Source organism: Lissotriton helveticus, chromosome 9 (genome assembly GCF_964261635.1).
Source record: "Lissotriton helveticus chromosome 9, aLisHel1.1, whole genome shotgun sequence".
Lineage (NCBI taxonomy): Eukaryota > Metazoa > Chordata > Amphibia > Caudata > Salamandridae > Lissotriton > Lissotriton helveticus.
The window spans coordinates 135267983-135283827 of NC_136070.1; the positions used below are offsets into that span (position 1 = coordinate 135267983).

At 45.0% G+C, this 15845-nt stretch overlaps 1 protein-coding gene across 3 annotated transcripts in view; it reads left to right on the forward strand.

Annotated features, from left to right (window-relative positions):
* VPS39 (VPS39 subunit of HOPS complex) overlaps positions 1-15845 on the forward strand; it is a 334794-nt gene that overhangs the window by 304540 nt on the left and 14409 nt on the right. For all 3 annotated transcript variants that reach the window (XM_078659635.1, XM_078659637.1, XM_078659636.1), the window contains one exon: positions 2233-2324. In XM_078659635.1, coding sequence (XP_078515761.1) covers positions 2233-2324 — 92 coding nt within the window. The remainder of the gene's footprint in view (positions 1-2232; positions 2325-15845) is intronic.

The window sequence follows — 15845 nt, forward strand, 5'->3', positions numbered from 1 at the left end:
CCCGGAAAGCTTTGAGAAAGCTCCTAATGGATCACCTAGAGGCAAAAAGATGGACTATTCAAAAATCTCATAAAACTGTCTTGGATTTTCAAAGGATTACCTTGTCCCAGGGTCTACAATTATACCTTTTTTCTGACATCACTTGCTTCTCAAGAATGCTCCTCTCTAGACTCAGACTGGGCTCCTTTTTTCGGCTTATTACTTTCCCCTCCTGCAATGACTGGTCCCGAAATTTGCCCCCTTGCCCATGCGATGACATTTCACCCCAATCCAATATCCATTTTATATTGTTTTGTAAATATTACCTAGTCCCTAGAAAATCCTTATTGAGACCATTATTGAAGACCTGGGGTCTGCGGTCTTGTAAAGATGCTTTTGACCGATTACAACAACTGGAGAACAGGGACGTGATATTTACTATGGGAAATTTTTTGAAATTGCTGCTAAAATTCAGAAATTCGTTAATTTAGGAATCTGTTACGATGGGACATATGGATTTGCATAATTATTTATCGTTCTTTTATTGTTTTTATGGAAAATGTAACCCCTCTGTTCCTTGAAACTCATGTTTCTTTTATGGATTTACATTTGCTTTTTTTAAACTTTTAATTATAAATTGATTAATGTAATGTACGCTTTTATGATATCCTTGTGATAATCGAATAAAGCTTATTTTGATTTGATTTGATTTGAATACCTATATTTAAAATAAGAGCGGGGGTAGGCCTTTGGCTATGCATATAAATAAAAACATTTCAGAAAAATACTGTTGTGAGATCTTGCATTTAGGTCTAAGCATTTCATTTTTCATGAATTCAGTGGCAGTTCCTTTGATGGTGAAGTATTTAAACTTACAAATAGGTTACTTTTACTTCTGGAAACGTTCAGATGTTCTCAGGCTAGATGGCATTGCATAGGTTCACACAAGATATGACTATGGTTTCTCTTCTTCGCTATCTTGCAAGCTGTTAGCAGTTTAGAAGGCTTTGGAGTTGCCTTATGTAATGGAAAGAACTTGTGGTGACCGGGGGCATTGTAACTAGTAAGATGAATGGTGTTTCACAGGCGGTCTAGCCAAGTTACAGGACCTTTGTTTTGTAGGCATTAAGTCAGTTCTGGTGCAACCTCTACTGGTGTTGGATACACGTTACCAAAACTCAGACCCTACCTGTAACCTTAGGTGAACCTAGGTGCCAGTGTCATGAACCTTATTTTTAGGGCATTGTTGCACTAATAAATATTAGTACTAGAGACCAGACGGATCCTGGTGGAAAACCACATCTGACCTTGGAATTCTTAGATTGGAAGGTTGACCGTTTTACCTGGTCAGTACTGTTGTGTGTGTATCTTTTGCCAGGCCAATACCTTTGGATCAGCAGCAAAGGTCTATCTTTTTTATTTCACGTCAAATCCAATATACCTCTGAAGCACTCCATGCCACTTGTAGTATTTCCTACACACTTAAACAAACCATATGTTACGCCTGTGCTAGTACATCTTTCCAACTTCATTATTCCTAAATATAATTTTTTCAGTAGCTCATTCATACAGTGTCTGGTGGTTAGTGGGTGGTAATACCCTTCCATATTGCAAAGTATGCATCGCTTGGCCTGCAGAGCAATCTTCAGGTTTTCCTCCGTGGGAATTAAAAAGAAATGAATAGGGCCAAAATATGCATGTTACACCATAATTCTCTGAATATTTCAAATGAGCGAGGTAGCAGTTGCTGCTTTTAACAGCACAGCATTGTAACTATATTGTCCATCTAGCCAATATGCTTACAAAGACCTTATTCCAATACTTCAGGGTCTCTCACAGTACTCGGGATCTTTAGTTCTCCTTAGCAGCAAAAGTATATGCCCACTAGAAAATAGTGTGTCCTCAAGAAACACTGGGTTTATGATAACTAGCAAATACTCCTGCTACATCCTTTTCAAGGCCTATGATTTTCACCTCCACTGCCTACCACAGCAGAAAAAATATCACTACCCATTGTCATACCTCCATCCACCTCATTAGTTAAGTCACAAAACAGACACAAACTTTTTTCTATTAAATTAAACCTTCCCCTATAATTGGCTAAAAGTGTGAGATAAGGGAATGTCCTTTTTTTTTTTTCTGTATACATTCTGTTTAGAGATATGTGCGTAAACGTTGATGTATTTTGAATGCTGGAACCATTTAATGGTACATAGGTGAGTGACCCTTTCTATTTACCCATTCCTGGTTTAGGTACAAGAAGAGAGGATCTCACACCAACAAGTGAAATGTATCATTACAGAGGAGAAAGTATGTAATGTTTGCAAGAAAAAAATTGGAAACAGGTAAGGTCAACCTTTTATTTCCTAAAATACACCCATGCACTTGCAAGCGATATGTAAGGAATTTGTTAAAATAGCTCATACAAAGTAGTTTGCATATGTTAATAGCTCAGCAGTTACTTTTCAATACTTCAAAGCTATATAGGAGCTTAACATGGACAGGTGAAAGTGGTTTTGTCTTATTCTTGTTAGGTCTCACCTAAAGACAGGTTTTTGCTGTGTTTGCTTAACCACATCTGTGCTAAGGCAATTCATCCTTGGTGCTGATCTTCTTGAAATCCCATTGTTCATGACGAGCTCAGCTCGTCATGAGCACAGGAGCAGTGTACTGCATGACGAGCTGAGCTCGTCATGAGCATGGAAGGGTTTAAATACCTATTGTGAACAATACCAATACTTACAGTGGTCTTTGGTAAGTCTATTGCTTAACATTGAATGGCTTTCTTGTAAATCCAATTTGTTTGCATCTTATTTGATTTCTTTCTTTCCTCCTCTTCTTGTGTTAAGCTTCTTTGCTATCCTTTTGATTTGAAGACTTGTATCTTTCTATAACTTCATATCAGGAAACTATTTTTTATATTGCTCTCACCCTGAATGCTGATTGCACCTTCACAATCTGGCTCAGTCGAGCTCTCCATGTTACTCCCCACTGACCCTAAGCTAATTTGTTGCTTCCTACACCCAGTCCTTCGCACCTCCTTTTTGTATGCATTCGCCCTCTCCCTGCTCCTGTGTCGCTCTGCCCCACTGCTCCTATTTCTCATCAGCGTGTACTTAACTTCCTGACTACCCGGCTCACTCCACCGCTGCACATTCTACCAAGCCTTACTTCTTCTTTTTCATTTCTTCCTTCTGTTTTATTGGAGGAACCAGAAGCTGCATTTTGCTGCTGAGCCGCTCCTTTGTACAAAAAAGTTTTTGTTTGCAGTTTTTATATATTATTAATGAACCGCATCAGTTGCCATAGTAGTTAAATCAAAATGGCTGCCACCTCCGTCTACTCTAGGATTAGAATATTAATTAAAGGGCGGTTTGACTGTTAACAATGCAATAGTCCTTTACTATTTTGTGTGACAATAATAATGATGTGGTGTTTGTTACTTGTAGACTGTGGGAACCTTAAAGGATTCAAGTCTTCCAATATGTATTCCACTACCTAGAAGGGTCTGGACAGTGTGACCGTTCTTGGAAAAGTATTTTAATCCTGGAGTCAGATTGGTTCTATCAATGGGACCTCACCTATGTCCCTCTTAAAGAATGACAATTTGCCACTAGAACATTGATGGTTGTCTGACAGTGGAAGTTGCTAAGTTTGTGCATGGCATATTTCACCTGGTAAGGTAATTGGATAGTTGTTACATTTCTTCTGGTGAATACTTCTGGCTGCAGATTGCCCGCTTGTTCAATATCCCCAAATACCAGAGTGGATCGGGAATCTTTTCATAGCTCTCCTTTGCCAGTAATAGGTGCAGCCTCCATGTTGGCACCGAAAGTGAGGCCCAAGGGACACCACAGTACCAACCCCAGTGCACTGACCCTAGTTCTCTTTTGTCCGAGCCTCTGAATGAGGATCTGAAGCTGCTATCCATGATTTCTCTAATTTGTTAGGTCTTGCCTAGCGTTGCAGCGCATATGCGCTGTCGTCCGGCGAGACATATTGCGGTAGAGGAGATTTTACAAAGGGACTTGTAGCCCCGCCCCTCATTTTCATTGGGTCGTGTCAGCGTTTATGGTAAACGCTGGCTTCCCATTGAAAAGGAGGCTACTTGGTTACCGTCCTTTCTTCTTTTCATCAGGCCCATCCGGACTGGGTCGTCTGCTTCACGGCTGTCTTGAAGCAATTTCTTACCTCTCAGCCGCGTGTTTATTTTTGCATCGCGCTTTCACTTAAAGTGAAAGCGCGATGCAAATTTAAACAAGGGGCTGCCTTCCCGCAATGGCGAGCGCTTGTTTTGCCTTTCCTCCAGCGTAAATTAATGTTTCTTCTTCACATGCACGTTATTCATGTAGTCTCTGTTGTTGTTTATTCTCTTTAAAAAACAGCGGCAAAATATCCTTTTTCGTGGTAGTTTCGCCTTCAGTGTGCGTTGTTAGCCACTTTCTGGAAACACACTGGTCTGTTTTTTTAAGTGTGAGTTTTGATATGCTGCAGAGGTCTGTGCCTATTCCAACTCACCCTGCCAACAATCGGTCAGGCCAGGTAGAAAGAGAGATCTTGTAACATGAATTACTTACATTCTGAGGGACCGGTGGGGCTGTGGAGAGATGCTCAGGGAAGGGACGGAGTAGGGTGTGTAGAGATGCTTGAGTCAGGAACGTGTCACTGATGCGAATTTAGAAACACGGGTGCGACAAAATGGAGTTGCGAGCAGCGCTTAGAGTGGAACGAGTCTCAGACCCGGGAATTTTTAAAACCGGGCCTTATCTATACCGCGAAAGCATTGATCAAATATAAAAACCCTTCTTTTACTTCACCTTTCGTTTCCTATAATTTTTTTCCCCCGATACGGTGTTTTTGCAGTTCTGCGTGCAACGCATGACTGACTCTTCGATAGCGCATACTGTGAAGTGTTTGCCTCTAGATGTCTGTGTGAGTGCAAGGTGTGAGTGGGCGCTCATGGCAGGGCACGATTGAGAGCTCTGGAGATCAGGTTGGAAGATCGCGAGAATTTCTCAAAGTGCCTGTCACTTGGTCAAACAGGTGTTCAGACTCTTTGAGCATCCAATCCTTGGCCTCTCTGCAAAAAGCACAGAAAGATAGTTAGAGGTTTTCCAACTGTGCTTACCAGTATAGGTGAAGGAGGCGCACAGCTGTTCAAACATTGACAGCCCCAAAGGAAAATAAATGGCTACATTTACAGGTGAGGGGGGGTGAGGGAGGGAGAGAGCGAGAGAGCGCGCGCGAGAGAGAGAGAGAGAGAGAGAGAGAGAGAGAGAGAGAGAGAGAGAGAGACTTCAGAAGTCACTTATGAAAGGGAACGATGTGACGTGTGAGATATGTGGAGGGAGCATTTCAGAAGCAGGGACCAGATGAGTGAGAGACTGCAAAGTAATGTGAAGGAGAGAACTGCAAGTAATGTGAAGGAGAGAACGGGAGTGACTGAGCCACTGAAGAACACTAGACCTTCCATAGACTTTAGTAATGTTTCATTTACGGTCTCTGACTGACTTTCAGGAATGAAATAGTTGCAATTCCAATTATTCACAACAAAATCACTGCTGTCACTCATTTATCTCATACTGTTAAGAAGCACTGGCAAAGGCAATAGGGTCGGCTTGTTAAAGCCATATCGTCATTGTGATGTTTTCTTTTTCGATTTTAATAGCATACAAGAATTTGCAATGCAATGGGTCTCGTATTTACCAGAGTTTAAGCTATTGGCATTGTAAATGTCAATGCCTTTTATTTATGTTTTAAAAACAAAACTAAAAGGCATTGTCATTTGCAATGTCAATAGCTAAAACTCGAGTTAATGCGAGGCCTATTGCATTGCAAATGCTTGTTCTATGTTTTACAAAGGGTTTTCTTACAAATTCTTCAGCGCTGTATGTAGGGATGCCGCTGCAAAATAAATTGGGATTTAAACTTTGTTTCACCTGCAGTGGATAGATCCCCCACCTTCCCACCCCCCCAACATCTGTTTATGGTGCCTTGGGTTGAAGCACGATTTGAAGTCATGTGACAAATGCTCCCTCATACACCCCAGAGTCATTAAGGAATGTAAGGTCAAGCTTTTTATGTGGGCTCAACACAGGTCGCATTCAAAAGTCCTTCTTCCTTCAAGTCACGTTCCTCTCCTCCATAGAAATAATTGAGAGAGAAAAGGAGGAAACCTAAACCAATGTCAGCCCTGATTAAGTCATTTTGATGCACACAGCACCCCACGGAATCGTCCTAGCAGCTGGGCCACGTGGACATTACCCTCTCCGAGTAGCCTCCCATGGTGGATACTCCCACTCTGGCATCCATCACAGAGCCCTTTGCAGCTTCTACTATTTTCAACACCAGTGCTAGCATATCTAAAGTTTGTGGTGCCTTGAACCAATCCGGCTCATTGCCTCCATGCCAAAAGGGCACAGTTCAGGCAGGCCCGTTCATGTGTCTTAGGGCACCATGGGTCCAGTTTACCCTCTATATGGATTTCCACTGGTGGTTCTGTCTTGCACACATTCTTCCCATTATTTCCCCTTAGAGAGGCCTTTGGCACCGATTGGGTCCAATCTGATGCCACGTCCTTTTACTGTGACTCTTCTGACAGCGCGGAGGCCTGCTCAAGTACCATTACCAACACTCTGGCATCAACATGGATCGAGGCTCAGAAGTTGGCAAAGAAAGCCAGGGACTCTCACAGCATGAGCCAGTTCCATGCCAACAGCATTGTCAAACGATGTAGGACATAATTCATTAGGACTCTGACCCTGTGCAAATGGCGTACCCAGTGATGCATAATACAGACACTAGTAGGGATGCTGCAGATTTAGTGACTCCTTATGGCCTGTGGGCTGGATGCATCTCCAGAGGTCAAGATGTAAAGCTCTACAGACCATCTCCAGACATGACATCCTTCCACGCAGTTTTTATGAAGGCAGTAGTGGTCTTAAAACAACCTTTGCCCACTTTAGAAGTCCAGAATTTTGACTGAGATCTTTCAGACCAGCTCTTGCAACATCATAGCCTCTTTTGCGCTTTAATGATGCCCTGTTGGAGCTTCTTAAAACTGCAAAGGACATTTTAAACTTCTTAAAACTGCAAAGGAAAAAAACACACAAAAACCAAGTCCTGCCTCAGCCCCACTTGTTAACATGTATATTGCAAGGAAGTACAAGCCCTATCCAGCAGACTCAACCTTCCTTTCCTCTCACCACTCACTAATAAGTCTGGTGAGGGCATCGCCCTACACTAAGCAGAATCCAGGTGTGTTTATGACCACCCCACATGACAAAGTCGTAGAAACTGAAGGTGGTTTTTAAAAAGGTCTTCTCTTATATCAGCTTAGCTTTGAAGTCAATAAATGTAACTAGCCTGCTAGCCAGATATACGCATGCCGTGTGGGAGATGGCATACCTAGTGATTCCAAGTCTCACATACCTTTCTTGGGGAACAGTGTACAGAAGTGGTGAGGGATGGCTAAAATGCCTCCCATCAAATCAGCAGGGCAGTACCATGATGTCATCCATTGCCCTGAGGAGGCATGCTTCGCTTCGATCCACTGGATTCTACGATGATGTACTGGCAAGAGCGTCATTGATGTGCTATTAGATGGGATTATTATCTTTTGGGACAAGGCTCTTGAGAGAATCTAGGTGGGAAGGGTTATTATCCAGTATTGGGGTATCTTTCATAGATTCACATGCCTGAATCATTCCCCGTCGTCAAGGCGGGAGTCCCACGGTAAATAAAAAAGCAGTGCAAAAGCACTTTGTAGTAGTAGTAGGCCCTAGAACTAGGCCTGAGGCCTAAATTATAGTAGCGTATCTACATCATTATGTCAAAAAGACCAAAGTCTTTGCTCCAACCAATCAGCTCACAGCACCCTCTAGAACCCTCTCTGCAGAGCCAGTTCTCCTCAGATTTTCACCGCATGTCGTGTGGAAGGGAGTCTCCCTGAGTCTTGACTCAGTTTTTTCCTCAGAGCTTCAGGATGTCTGACAAGAAGGCCTTGTTTAAACCTTGCAGAACATGCGAGAAGAAAAGGGTCCATGTGGATGACCAGCACAAGGACTGTATTTATTGCCTTTATCCCAAACATGAGGCAAAAAATTGTAAGATCTGCCGTGCCTTCCCTTCTAAGACCTTAAGGGATAGGGAGGCCAGAGTCCTTTTGTGGCTAAAATCCTCTTCCACGGATGATGACGACAAAGCCTCTACTTCTAGTAAGAGGTCAAGGTCACAGGAGGATAAGAAAAGTGAGGGGAGAAAACATGCTAAAACCTCCCACTCTACTTCAGGCTCTTCACAGAGATCCCCACCTGCTGTCTCTGGAGCCTCAGCCACCAACGATTCCTCTAAGAAAACCGTGAGTAAGAGCCCTTCTGTCTCCTCACCAGTGACTACTATTTCTACTTCAACTTCCTTTTCTACGGCTATGATCTCCACTTCATCTATTACTTCGCCTATTGTGTCTCCAAAGATTTGTATTGTGGCCAAAAGAACTCTCGTAGACGACTAGTCGACGAAGACATCAGCGTCAACTAAGCCGTCGTCGTCTAAAAAGAGCTCGTCGACGAAGTCATCGACGCCACCGTCGACTATCGTCTCGTCGACGAAGAAAGTATCGACGATGAAACAGTCGACGGCTGCCCCGTCAACGAGGAGCCCGTCGACAGCTGTTCCGGTGACGACCAGCCCGTCGACGATTGTCCCGTCGACGGTAGTTCCATCGACGACGGTCCCGTCGACGGCGAGTCCATCGACGACAGTCCCATCGACAGCAATTCCATCGACGACGTTTCCTTCGTCGTCGACCTCGTCGACGATAATCCCGTCGACTACGACATCTTTTCAGCAGACAGCTGCACCTTTGTCACCGGTGCCGTCAAAGATGATGGATTCAGCTTCAGTGAAGCCAATTGCTGGGAATCAGGTTTTTTGTACACCAGTTTCAACGAAGAACTTTCAACTCGTCTCTTACAAGAGGCAACATGGTTCTTACATGTCGCCACTTATGCCCTCTCATCTTCTGGAATCCTACTCTGATGACGAAGAAGATGATTTTGAGGATGATGATAATGAAGGAGCTTTTGGTGTGGCGCGTCACCCATCTGATCTTGTCATCAAGTGTCAAGATGATGATGAAGATGACACTTATACTGAACATTATTATCAGGAGGACATTTTAGTGCCTCATTCTGTGGAACATCCGAGGCGGCCTAAGGTCTCAGAAGTCACCCATTTACCACCTACCCTGATTCAGGATTTACAGGATATGCTGGCAGATTACAAACAACGCTTTCCGCCACATATGCCTCAGCCTACTACTTCTATTCTTCCATCTCAAGTTCCACCGCTTTCTCCAGTTGTGGAACCTACACAACATGAGTTGCCTCCACAAGCCCCGGACACGTCCTCAGAAGATGAAGTTGAGGAAGGGTAGTTGCCTAATGTACCTTCATAAGACCCTTGGGATGATTGTTATTCCCATGCCATCCCCTCCGACTCCTCAGCCTTCAGATTCTCCACCTGAGGATGTGGGTGGCTTTCACAATCTGATGCAGAGAGCAGCAAACAGATTTAAACTCCCGGTTACTGTGGAGCAAACGGAGTGTTTTCTTCATGAGTTTAAGGAAGAAACCAGGAAAGTATCTCGAGCCATTCCTATTATTGAATATATTTGGAAAGAGGGTCTCAAAGTAATGAAAAACCCCCCTTCGGTGCCTGCTGTGTTGCCAAGAATTGATAAGAAATACCGTGCCCCGCTCACTAGTCCAGCATGCCTTATTGGTCATCCGCGTCCGGATTCGGTGATCTCTCAGGCTGAACAACAAAGGTCGAAGAATCCGGCTACCCCTATTTCTACACCACCTGATAAAGAGGGGCGACGTTTAGACCTTATTGGTAAAAAAATGTCCACAATGGCGGCGGCCTCCATCAGAGCGGCAAATTCTTTGGCGATTATAGGGCGCTATGATCGCCAAATGTGGTCAGAAATCGCTGTCTTCATGGAACTCATTCCAGAAGATAAGAGGCAGGAAGCACGAAAAATATTAATGCAAGGAGAGCGCGCAGCTGCGGAGTCCATCGACTGCGCATTAGATATTGCAAACACAAATTTCAGACAGTTGGCAGGAGCGGCTGTTTTGAGACGTCAAGGGTGGTTGAAGGCCACTACCTTTCTTCCAGAGGTCCAATTGAAAGTGCTGGACATGGCTTATGATGGAGAGTCCCTTTTTGGGAAACATGTAGACGAAGCTCTCCAAGCAATTAAAACAGATACGGATACTGCAAAATCGCTGGGGTCATTGCAGTACAAGAGAGGATCGTTCAGAGGAGCGAGAGGACGCGGTTATTCGTCCAGAGGCAATTATTACCAACAAGGCAGGCAATATCAACAGCAATACCGCCAGAACTATCGGTCTTCTTATCGCCAGTCTGGATCGGCTGGTTTCTCTCGCCAAGGAGGAAGAAGGCGCACGAACAATCGGGGGCAAGACAATCACAAGAAACAGTGAGATCAATTGGGCGCCACCTTCAATCCCTTATTTTCCCGTGGGCGCGAAGATATCTGCCTTCCAACACCAATGGCATCAGATAACAACAGATCAGTGGGTGCTGGACCTAGTCCAACATGGTCACACCCTGGAGTTCATTACCAAACCTCCAACAACTCCGCCCAGGGGTCCCCCTCCCCCTCGTCTTCACTTACTGATCAAGGAGGTTCAAGCAATGCTTCTCAAGAACGCTGTAGAGAAGGTCCCAATCCATCAGAGAAGGACAGGTTTCTATTCCCGTTTTTTCCTCATAAAAAAGAAATCAGGGGAATGGCGACCGATGCTAGACCTGCGCAATCTGAACAGATATCTCAAGAAGCAGGGATTCCGAATGGTCACTCCCTCAGACATTCTCAACTGCCTCAACGAGGGAGATTACATGGCTTCCTTGGACATGGAAGATGCATACTTCCGCATCCCAGTTCACCCAAAACATCGAAAATACCTCAGTTTCACTGTAGCTGGCGCCCACTATCAGTTCAAGGTCCTCCCATTTGGCCTCAAGTCGGACCCAAGGATTTACACAAAGTGTCTGGCTCCTGTAGCAGCAGCCCTTCGATCAGCAAAGGTGCAGGTCTTCCCGTATTTGGACGACTGGCTAGTCAAAGGTCCATCGAAGGCCAAAGTAAAATCCGACATTACGATATGCCGCAATCTCTTTACATCGCTAGGCCTTACAATCAACAAGAGCAAATCTCAATTGATTCCGAAACAGAACCTGTTGTTCCTAGGAGTTTGTCTAGACACAGTAGAATGCAAGGCATTCTTATCTCGAGAGAGAGACAACTCCGACTACAAGCCTTGGCAAGAAAACTGTCAAGAAAAAAGTCACTTTCAGTTCGCCTATTTGCATCACTTCTGGGGATGTGCTCGTCGGCCATCAACCTCATTCCATTAGCACGTCTAAAGATGCGACCCTTACAGGAGGAGCTACATCTTCAATGGCGACAAGCGACAGGCTCTTTCGAGGACATCATCACAGTCACCGACAGGATGGTGCATGCCCTTCAATGGTGGACAAGGCTGTGCAATCTTCTTGCAAGCCCCTCCGGATTTCGTTCTGACGACAGATGCATCCATGGAGGGCTGGGGAGGTAATCTCCTGGATTTACAGGTGCAGGGAAAATGGTCTCAACAGCAGAGAAAACAGTCTAGAGTTGAAAGCCATATTTCTTTCTCTTCAAGTGTTTCTCCCCAGGATCGCAGGATCCTCAGTTCTGGTCAGAACGGACAATACTACCAGCATGTTTTATATAAACAAGCAAGGGGGAACGAGGTCAGCAACATTGTCCAGGGAAGCCCAAGAGTTATGGCAATGGTTGACGATTCACAACATAACTCTCAAGGCAGAACACGTCAGGGGTCTGTACAACACCTTAGCCGACAAACTGAGCAGATCCTAGTCAGATTGCCACGAGTGGGAACTGAACAACAACCAATTGAGCAAGGTGTTTCAGAGATGGGGCAAGCCAATGTTGGATTTGTTTGCAACCCAACAGAACAAGAAATGCCGGTACTTCGCCAGCAGGTACCCTCAACCGGGATCAAGGGGGAATGCCCTGTCCATGCGATGGTCAGGGAGTTATGCCTACGCCTTTCCTCCGATCCCTTTGATTCCACGAGTGGTGCGCAAGATGAAATTGGAGAGTTGCCGCCTTCTGCTGATTGCTCCCAGGTGGCCTCGCCAGTATTGGTTTCAGGAGCTCATGCTTCTCTCACAGGAGCCACCGATCAAGCTGTTGGTAACCCCAACGTTACTATCACGCAGCGAGGGCCAGATACTGCACCCGGACCCTCAGTCGCTGAAATTGCATGCATGGCTCCTAATTTCCTAGAATTTCAGCATCTGCAAATTCCTAAGGACTGCCGAGACATTCTAAAGAAAGCAAGAGCCCAGAGTACATTAAAAACTTATCGTCTCAAATGGAAGCGCTTCTGTGCTTGGTGCATCTCAAACAATTTACATCCTATAAAGGCGCCAGCAGAAAAAATACTACCCTATTTATTGCATTTGGCGCAATCGGGTCTTTCTTTTTCTTCAATAAAGGTCCACTTAGCGGCTTTATCCAGATACAGGAAGATGGCTGACACTCAATCGCTCTGCTCTTCATCGCTCATTAAGCAATTCATGAGGGGTCTTTTCAGGGCTTATCCTCCAGTAAAGCCTTCACCACCAGAATGGGAGCTCAATACAGTTCTCTCACAGCTGATGAAGCACCCGTTCGAACCCATTCATAAAGCTGACCTAAAATTCTTGACATGGAAGGTTGCTTTGTTGTTAGCCCTAACTTCCGCCAGAAGATTGGGAGAAATTCAGGCATTTACTATAAAGGAACCCTTTATGCATTTCTCCCAAGACTGTCACTTTGCGGACGAATCCAACATTCATACCAAAGGTGCCTTCTCAATTTCATCTAAATGAGCCAGTCAAGCTGAGGGTTTTCTTTCCAAATCCGTCAACCCCAGCGGAGAGAACATTAGATTCTTTAGACATCAAAAGATGCTTAAAGTTCTATCTCCAGAGAACCAAGACTGTAAGAAAATCAGATCAACTGTTTGTGGCTTATGGTCAGACTACATTGGGTAAAGCGGTCACAAAAGCTACGATTTCCAGATGGATAGCCTCTGCCTTCCAGTTCTGTCACATCAAGGCTAACCGACCATTGACAAGGTCTGTTCGATCTCATTCCACAAGAGCTGTGGCAGCGTCTGCAGCTTTGTTTGCAGGAGTGACGCTTGAGAACATTTGCCGTGCTGCGACATGGAAGAATGTCCACACGTTTACAAGACACTACTGCCTACAATCAGCAAATCAGAATGATGCGGCAGTGGGCCAAGCTGTGTTACGCCACCTGTTTCCATAGGAATACATTCGGGTACAACCATTGGTTTCTTCTTTAAAGTACATAAAGTTCAAATTATTGTTTATAATATGCAGACATATGTTGTCATACAGTGAGTTTATATGCTACTAATGTTCCATTTCCTGTAGGAAATTGCATTAATTCTATGTTGTTTTTTTCAATAAGGTTGTTAATAGATCAATCTCTAAGCAATTGTTGGTTGTTAGTGGTACATTCATGGGGGTGCAATACAGTAAGTCTCCCACCATCCGCAACCGACTTTGCCTGGTTTACTGCTTGCTATTCTGATTCAGGCATATGAATCTATGAAAGATACCCCAATACTGGATAAGAAAACAAGTTACTTACCTGTAACTTCAGTTATCCAGTATTGGTATCTTTCATAGATTCACATGCACCCACCCTCCTCCCCGGAGAGGCAGTTCTCTAAGGTTGGGATACTTCTTCCCACTTGTGCTATGAAAATCTGAGGAGAACTGGCTCTGCAGAGAGGGTTCTAGAGGGTGCTGTGAGCTGATTGGTTGGAGCAAAGACTTTGGTCTTTTTGATGTAATGATGTAGATAGGCTACTATAATTTAGGCCTCAGGCCTAGTTCTAGGGCCTACTACTACTACAAAGTGCTTTTGCACTGCTTTTTTATTTACCGTGGGCCTCCCGCCTTGACGACGGGGAATGATTCAGGCATGTGAATCTATAAAAGATACCAATACTGGATAACTGAAGTTACAGGTAAGTAACTTGTTTTCCTATCCGTTCTCTTGGTCTTTAACGATTCCTTAAATTTCAAGGCTATACAAAGTTCTTTGCCTTTTGGCAGCATCCGCTCTCCGACCTGGTACAACAGCACAGCCGACTACTGGGCCAATACAAAGGCAAAGGCATAGGGCTGGATCACCAAACCCAGCAGCCATCCTTCCTGCCCCCACCGTGCAGCACCTGGAAAGCACCTTTAGTTTCAGACACAAGATATTCTTCAGCTCCTGTTGCAGGATGTGACAGTCCTGCTGAAGAAAGAAGCTGTGGACTTTGTCCCAGAGGAAGAAATTGGTAGGATTGCTACTCCTAGTACTTCCCAATTTCCAAGAAGATGGTGCACTTCATCTACTCCTAAACCTCAGGATGTAACTTATTTGTGTGCAAGAAAAAGTCCCTGGTTCCGGTTCTTCAGGCACTCAAAGCAGACTCCATGATGTCCCTAGACTTGCAGGATGTATATTTCCATAAACCAATCTTGCAATCTCACTCGAGGTACTTAGATTTTGTGGTAAGGTCCACACGCTGCCAATTTTGTGTTCCTCCCTTTCGAACATAAGCACCTTGAGTCTTCATCAAGGTGCTGGTGGTGGTTGTGGCAATTCTGAAAAGGTCTGGAATCTCAGTCTTCCTAGATGACTAGCTGCTCAAGGCCAGCGTGCCCCAGATGGTGCCTGAGCACATTAAGGCAAAAGCATCTCTGCATGCCCAGGTCTCATCTTGAGTCCTCACAGCGCCTTCTGTTCATAGTGGTAGTACTGGACACACCATCCTAGAGAGCCTTCTTTCCTCCTCAAAGGATCCTGAACATTCAGGATATGATCCTGATGTTTCAGAGGGGGCTGGGCTCAAGTTCCAGTCCTGATGGATCTGTGCCCTGCTAGGTCTGCTGCCTTCGGACTTCCTCCTGATTATATACACTTTCTGGCAACATGAGGGCTGTATAGTGGTGGTTTCATTCTAGTGTATATGAGATCTGTTTGATACTATTGCAAAATCACGGGAGACTGTGGTGGATCTGGACTGGTGGTCGGTGGTCGGTGGGCTGCTGCTGACCTAACTGCCCTTTGTTTTTAAAGTTTTGTTTTAGTTTCTTTTCGTTGCGCCTACTGTTTGGCAGATTGTAGCTTTTAAGTCTCCCCACTCACGTGCATACCAGGTCTTTGAATCGGACTGGAACCGCTACCGCGGGGATCGGCTTGTTGCACCGACCCGCCTGAAGAGTAGCGCTCCAGTTCCGGGTTCGCCTGGCAGCTCCTCCCCCAGCCTGTAAATAACCATCGATGTATCGACCGCGCAGCGGGCAAGCGCAGCAGGCGCGCCAGCGGCGCGCCAAAGGCAAGCCCCTCTGCGCCCAGACTGCGCCCTGTGCCATACCCCCTGGTCCGATCCCTAGAATAGCCTACACCAAAGAGGGTCTCTGGAATATGAATAGAGGGACATGTAACAACCTAGTCACTGATAGCCAGACGTGGCCTGTGAGCGGTAGTGTCAGCAATGGACAAGCCTGGCAGGGACAAAACACCACTCCTTGGACCTGCAGGGATTCCCCCTCTCTGATTAATCGTCAGGCAAACGTTAAGCCAGTGAGGGATAATAGGAGGATTATAAGCTGTTTGTTACTCAATGTCAGATCGATGGTTAGACACAAATACCAACTCGAGTGTCTAATACAGTCAGAACATTTGGATGTTTTGT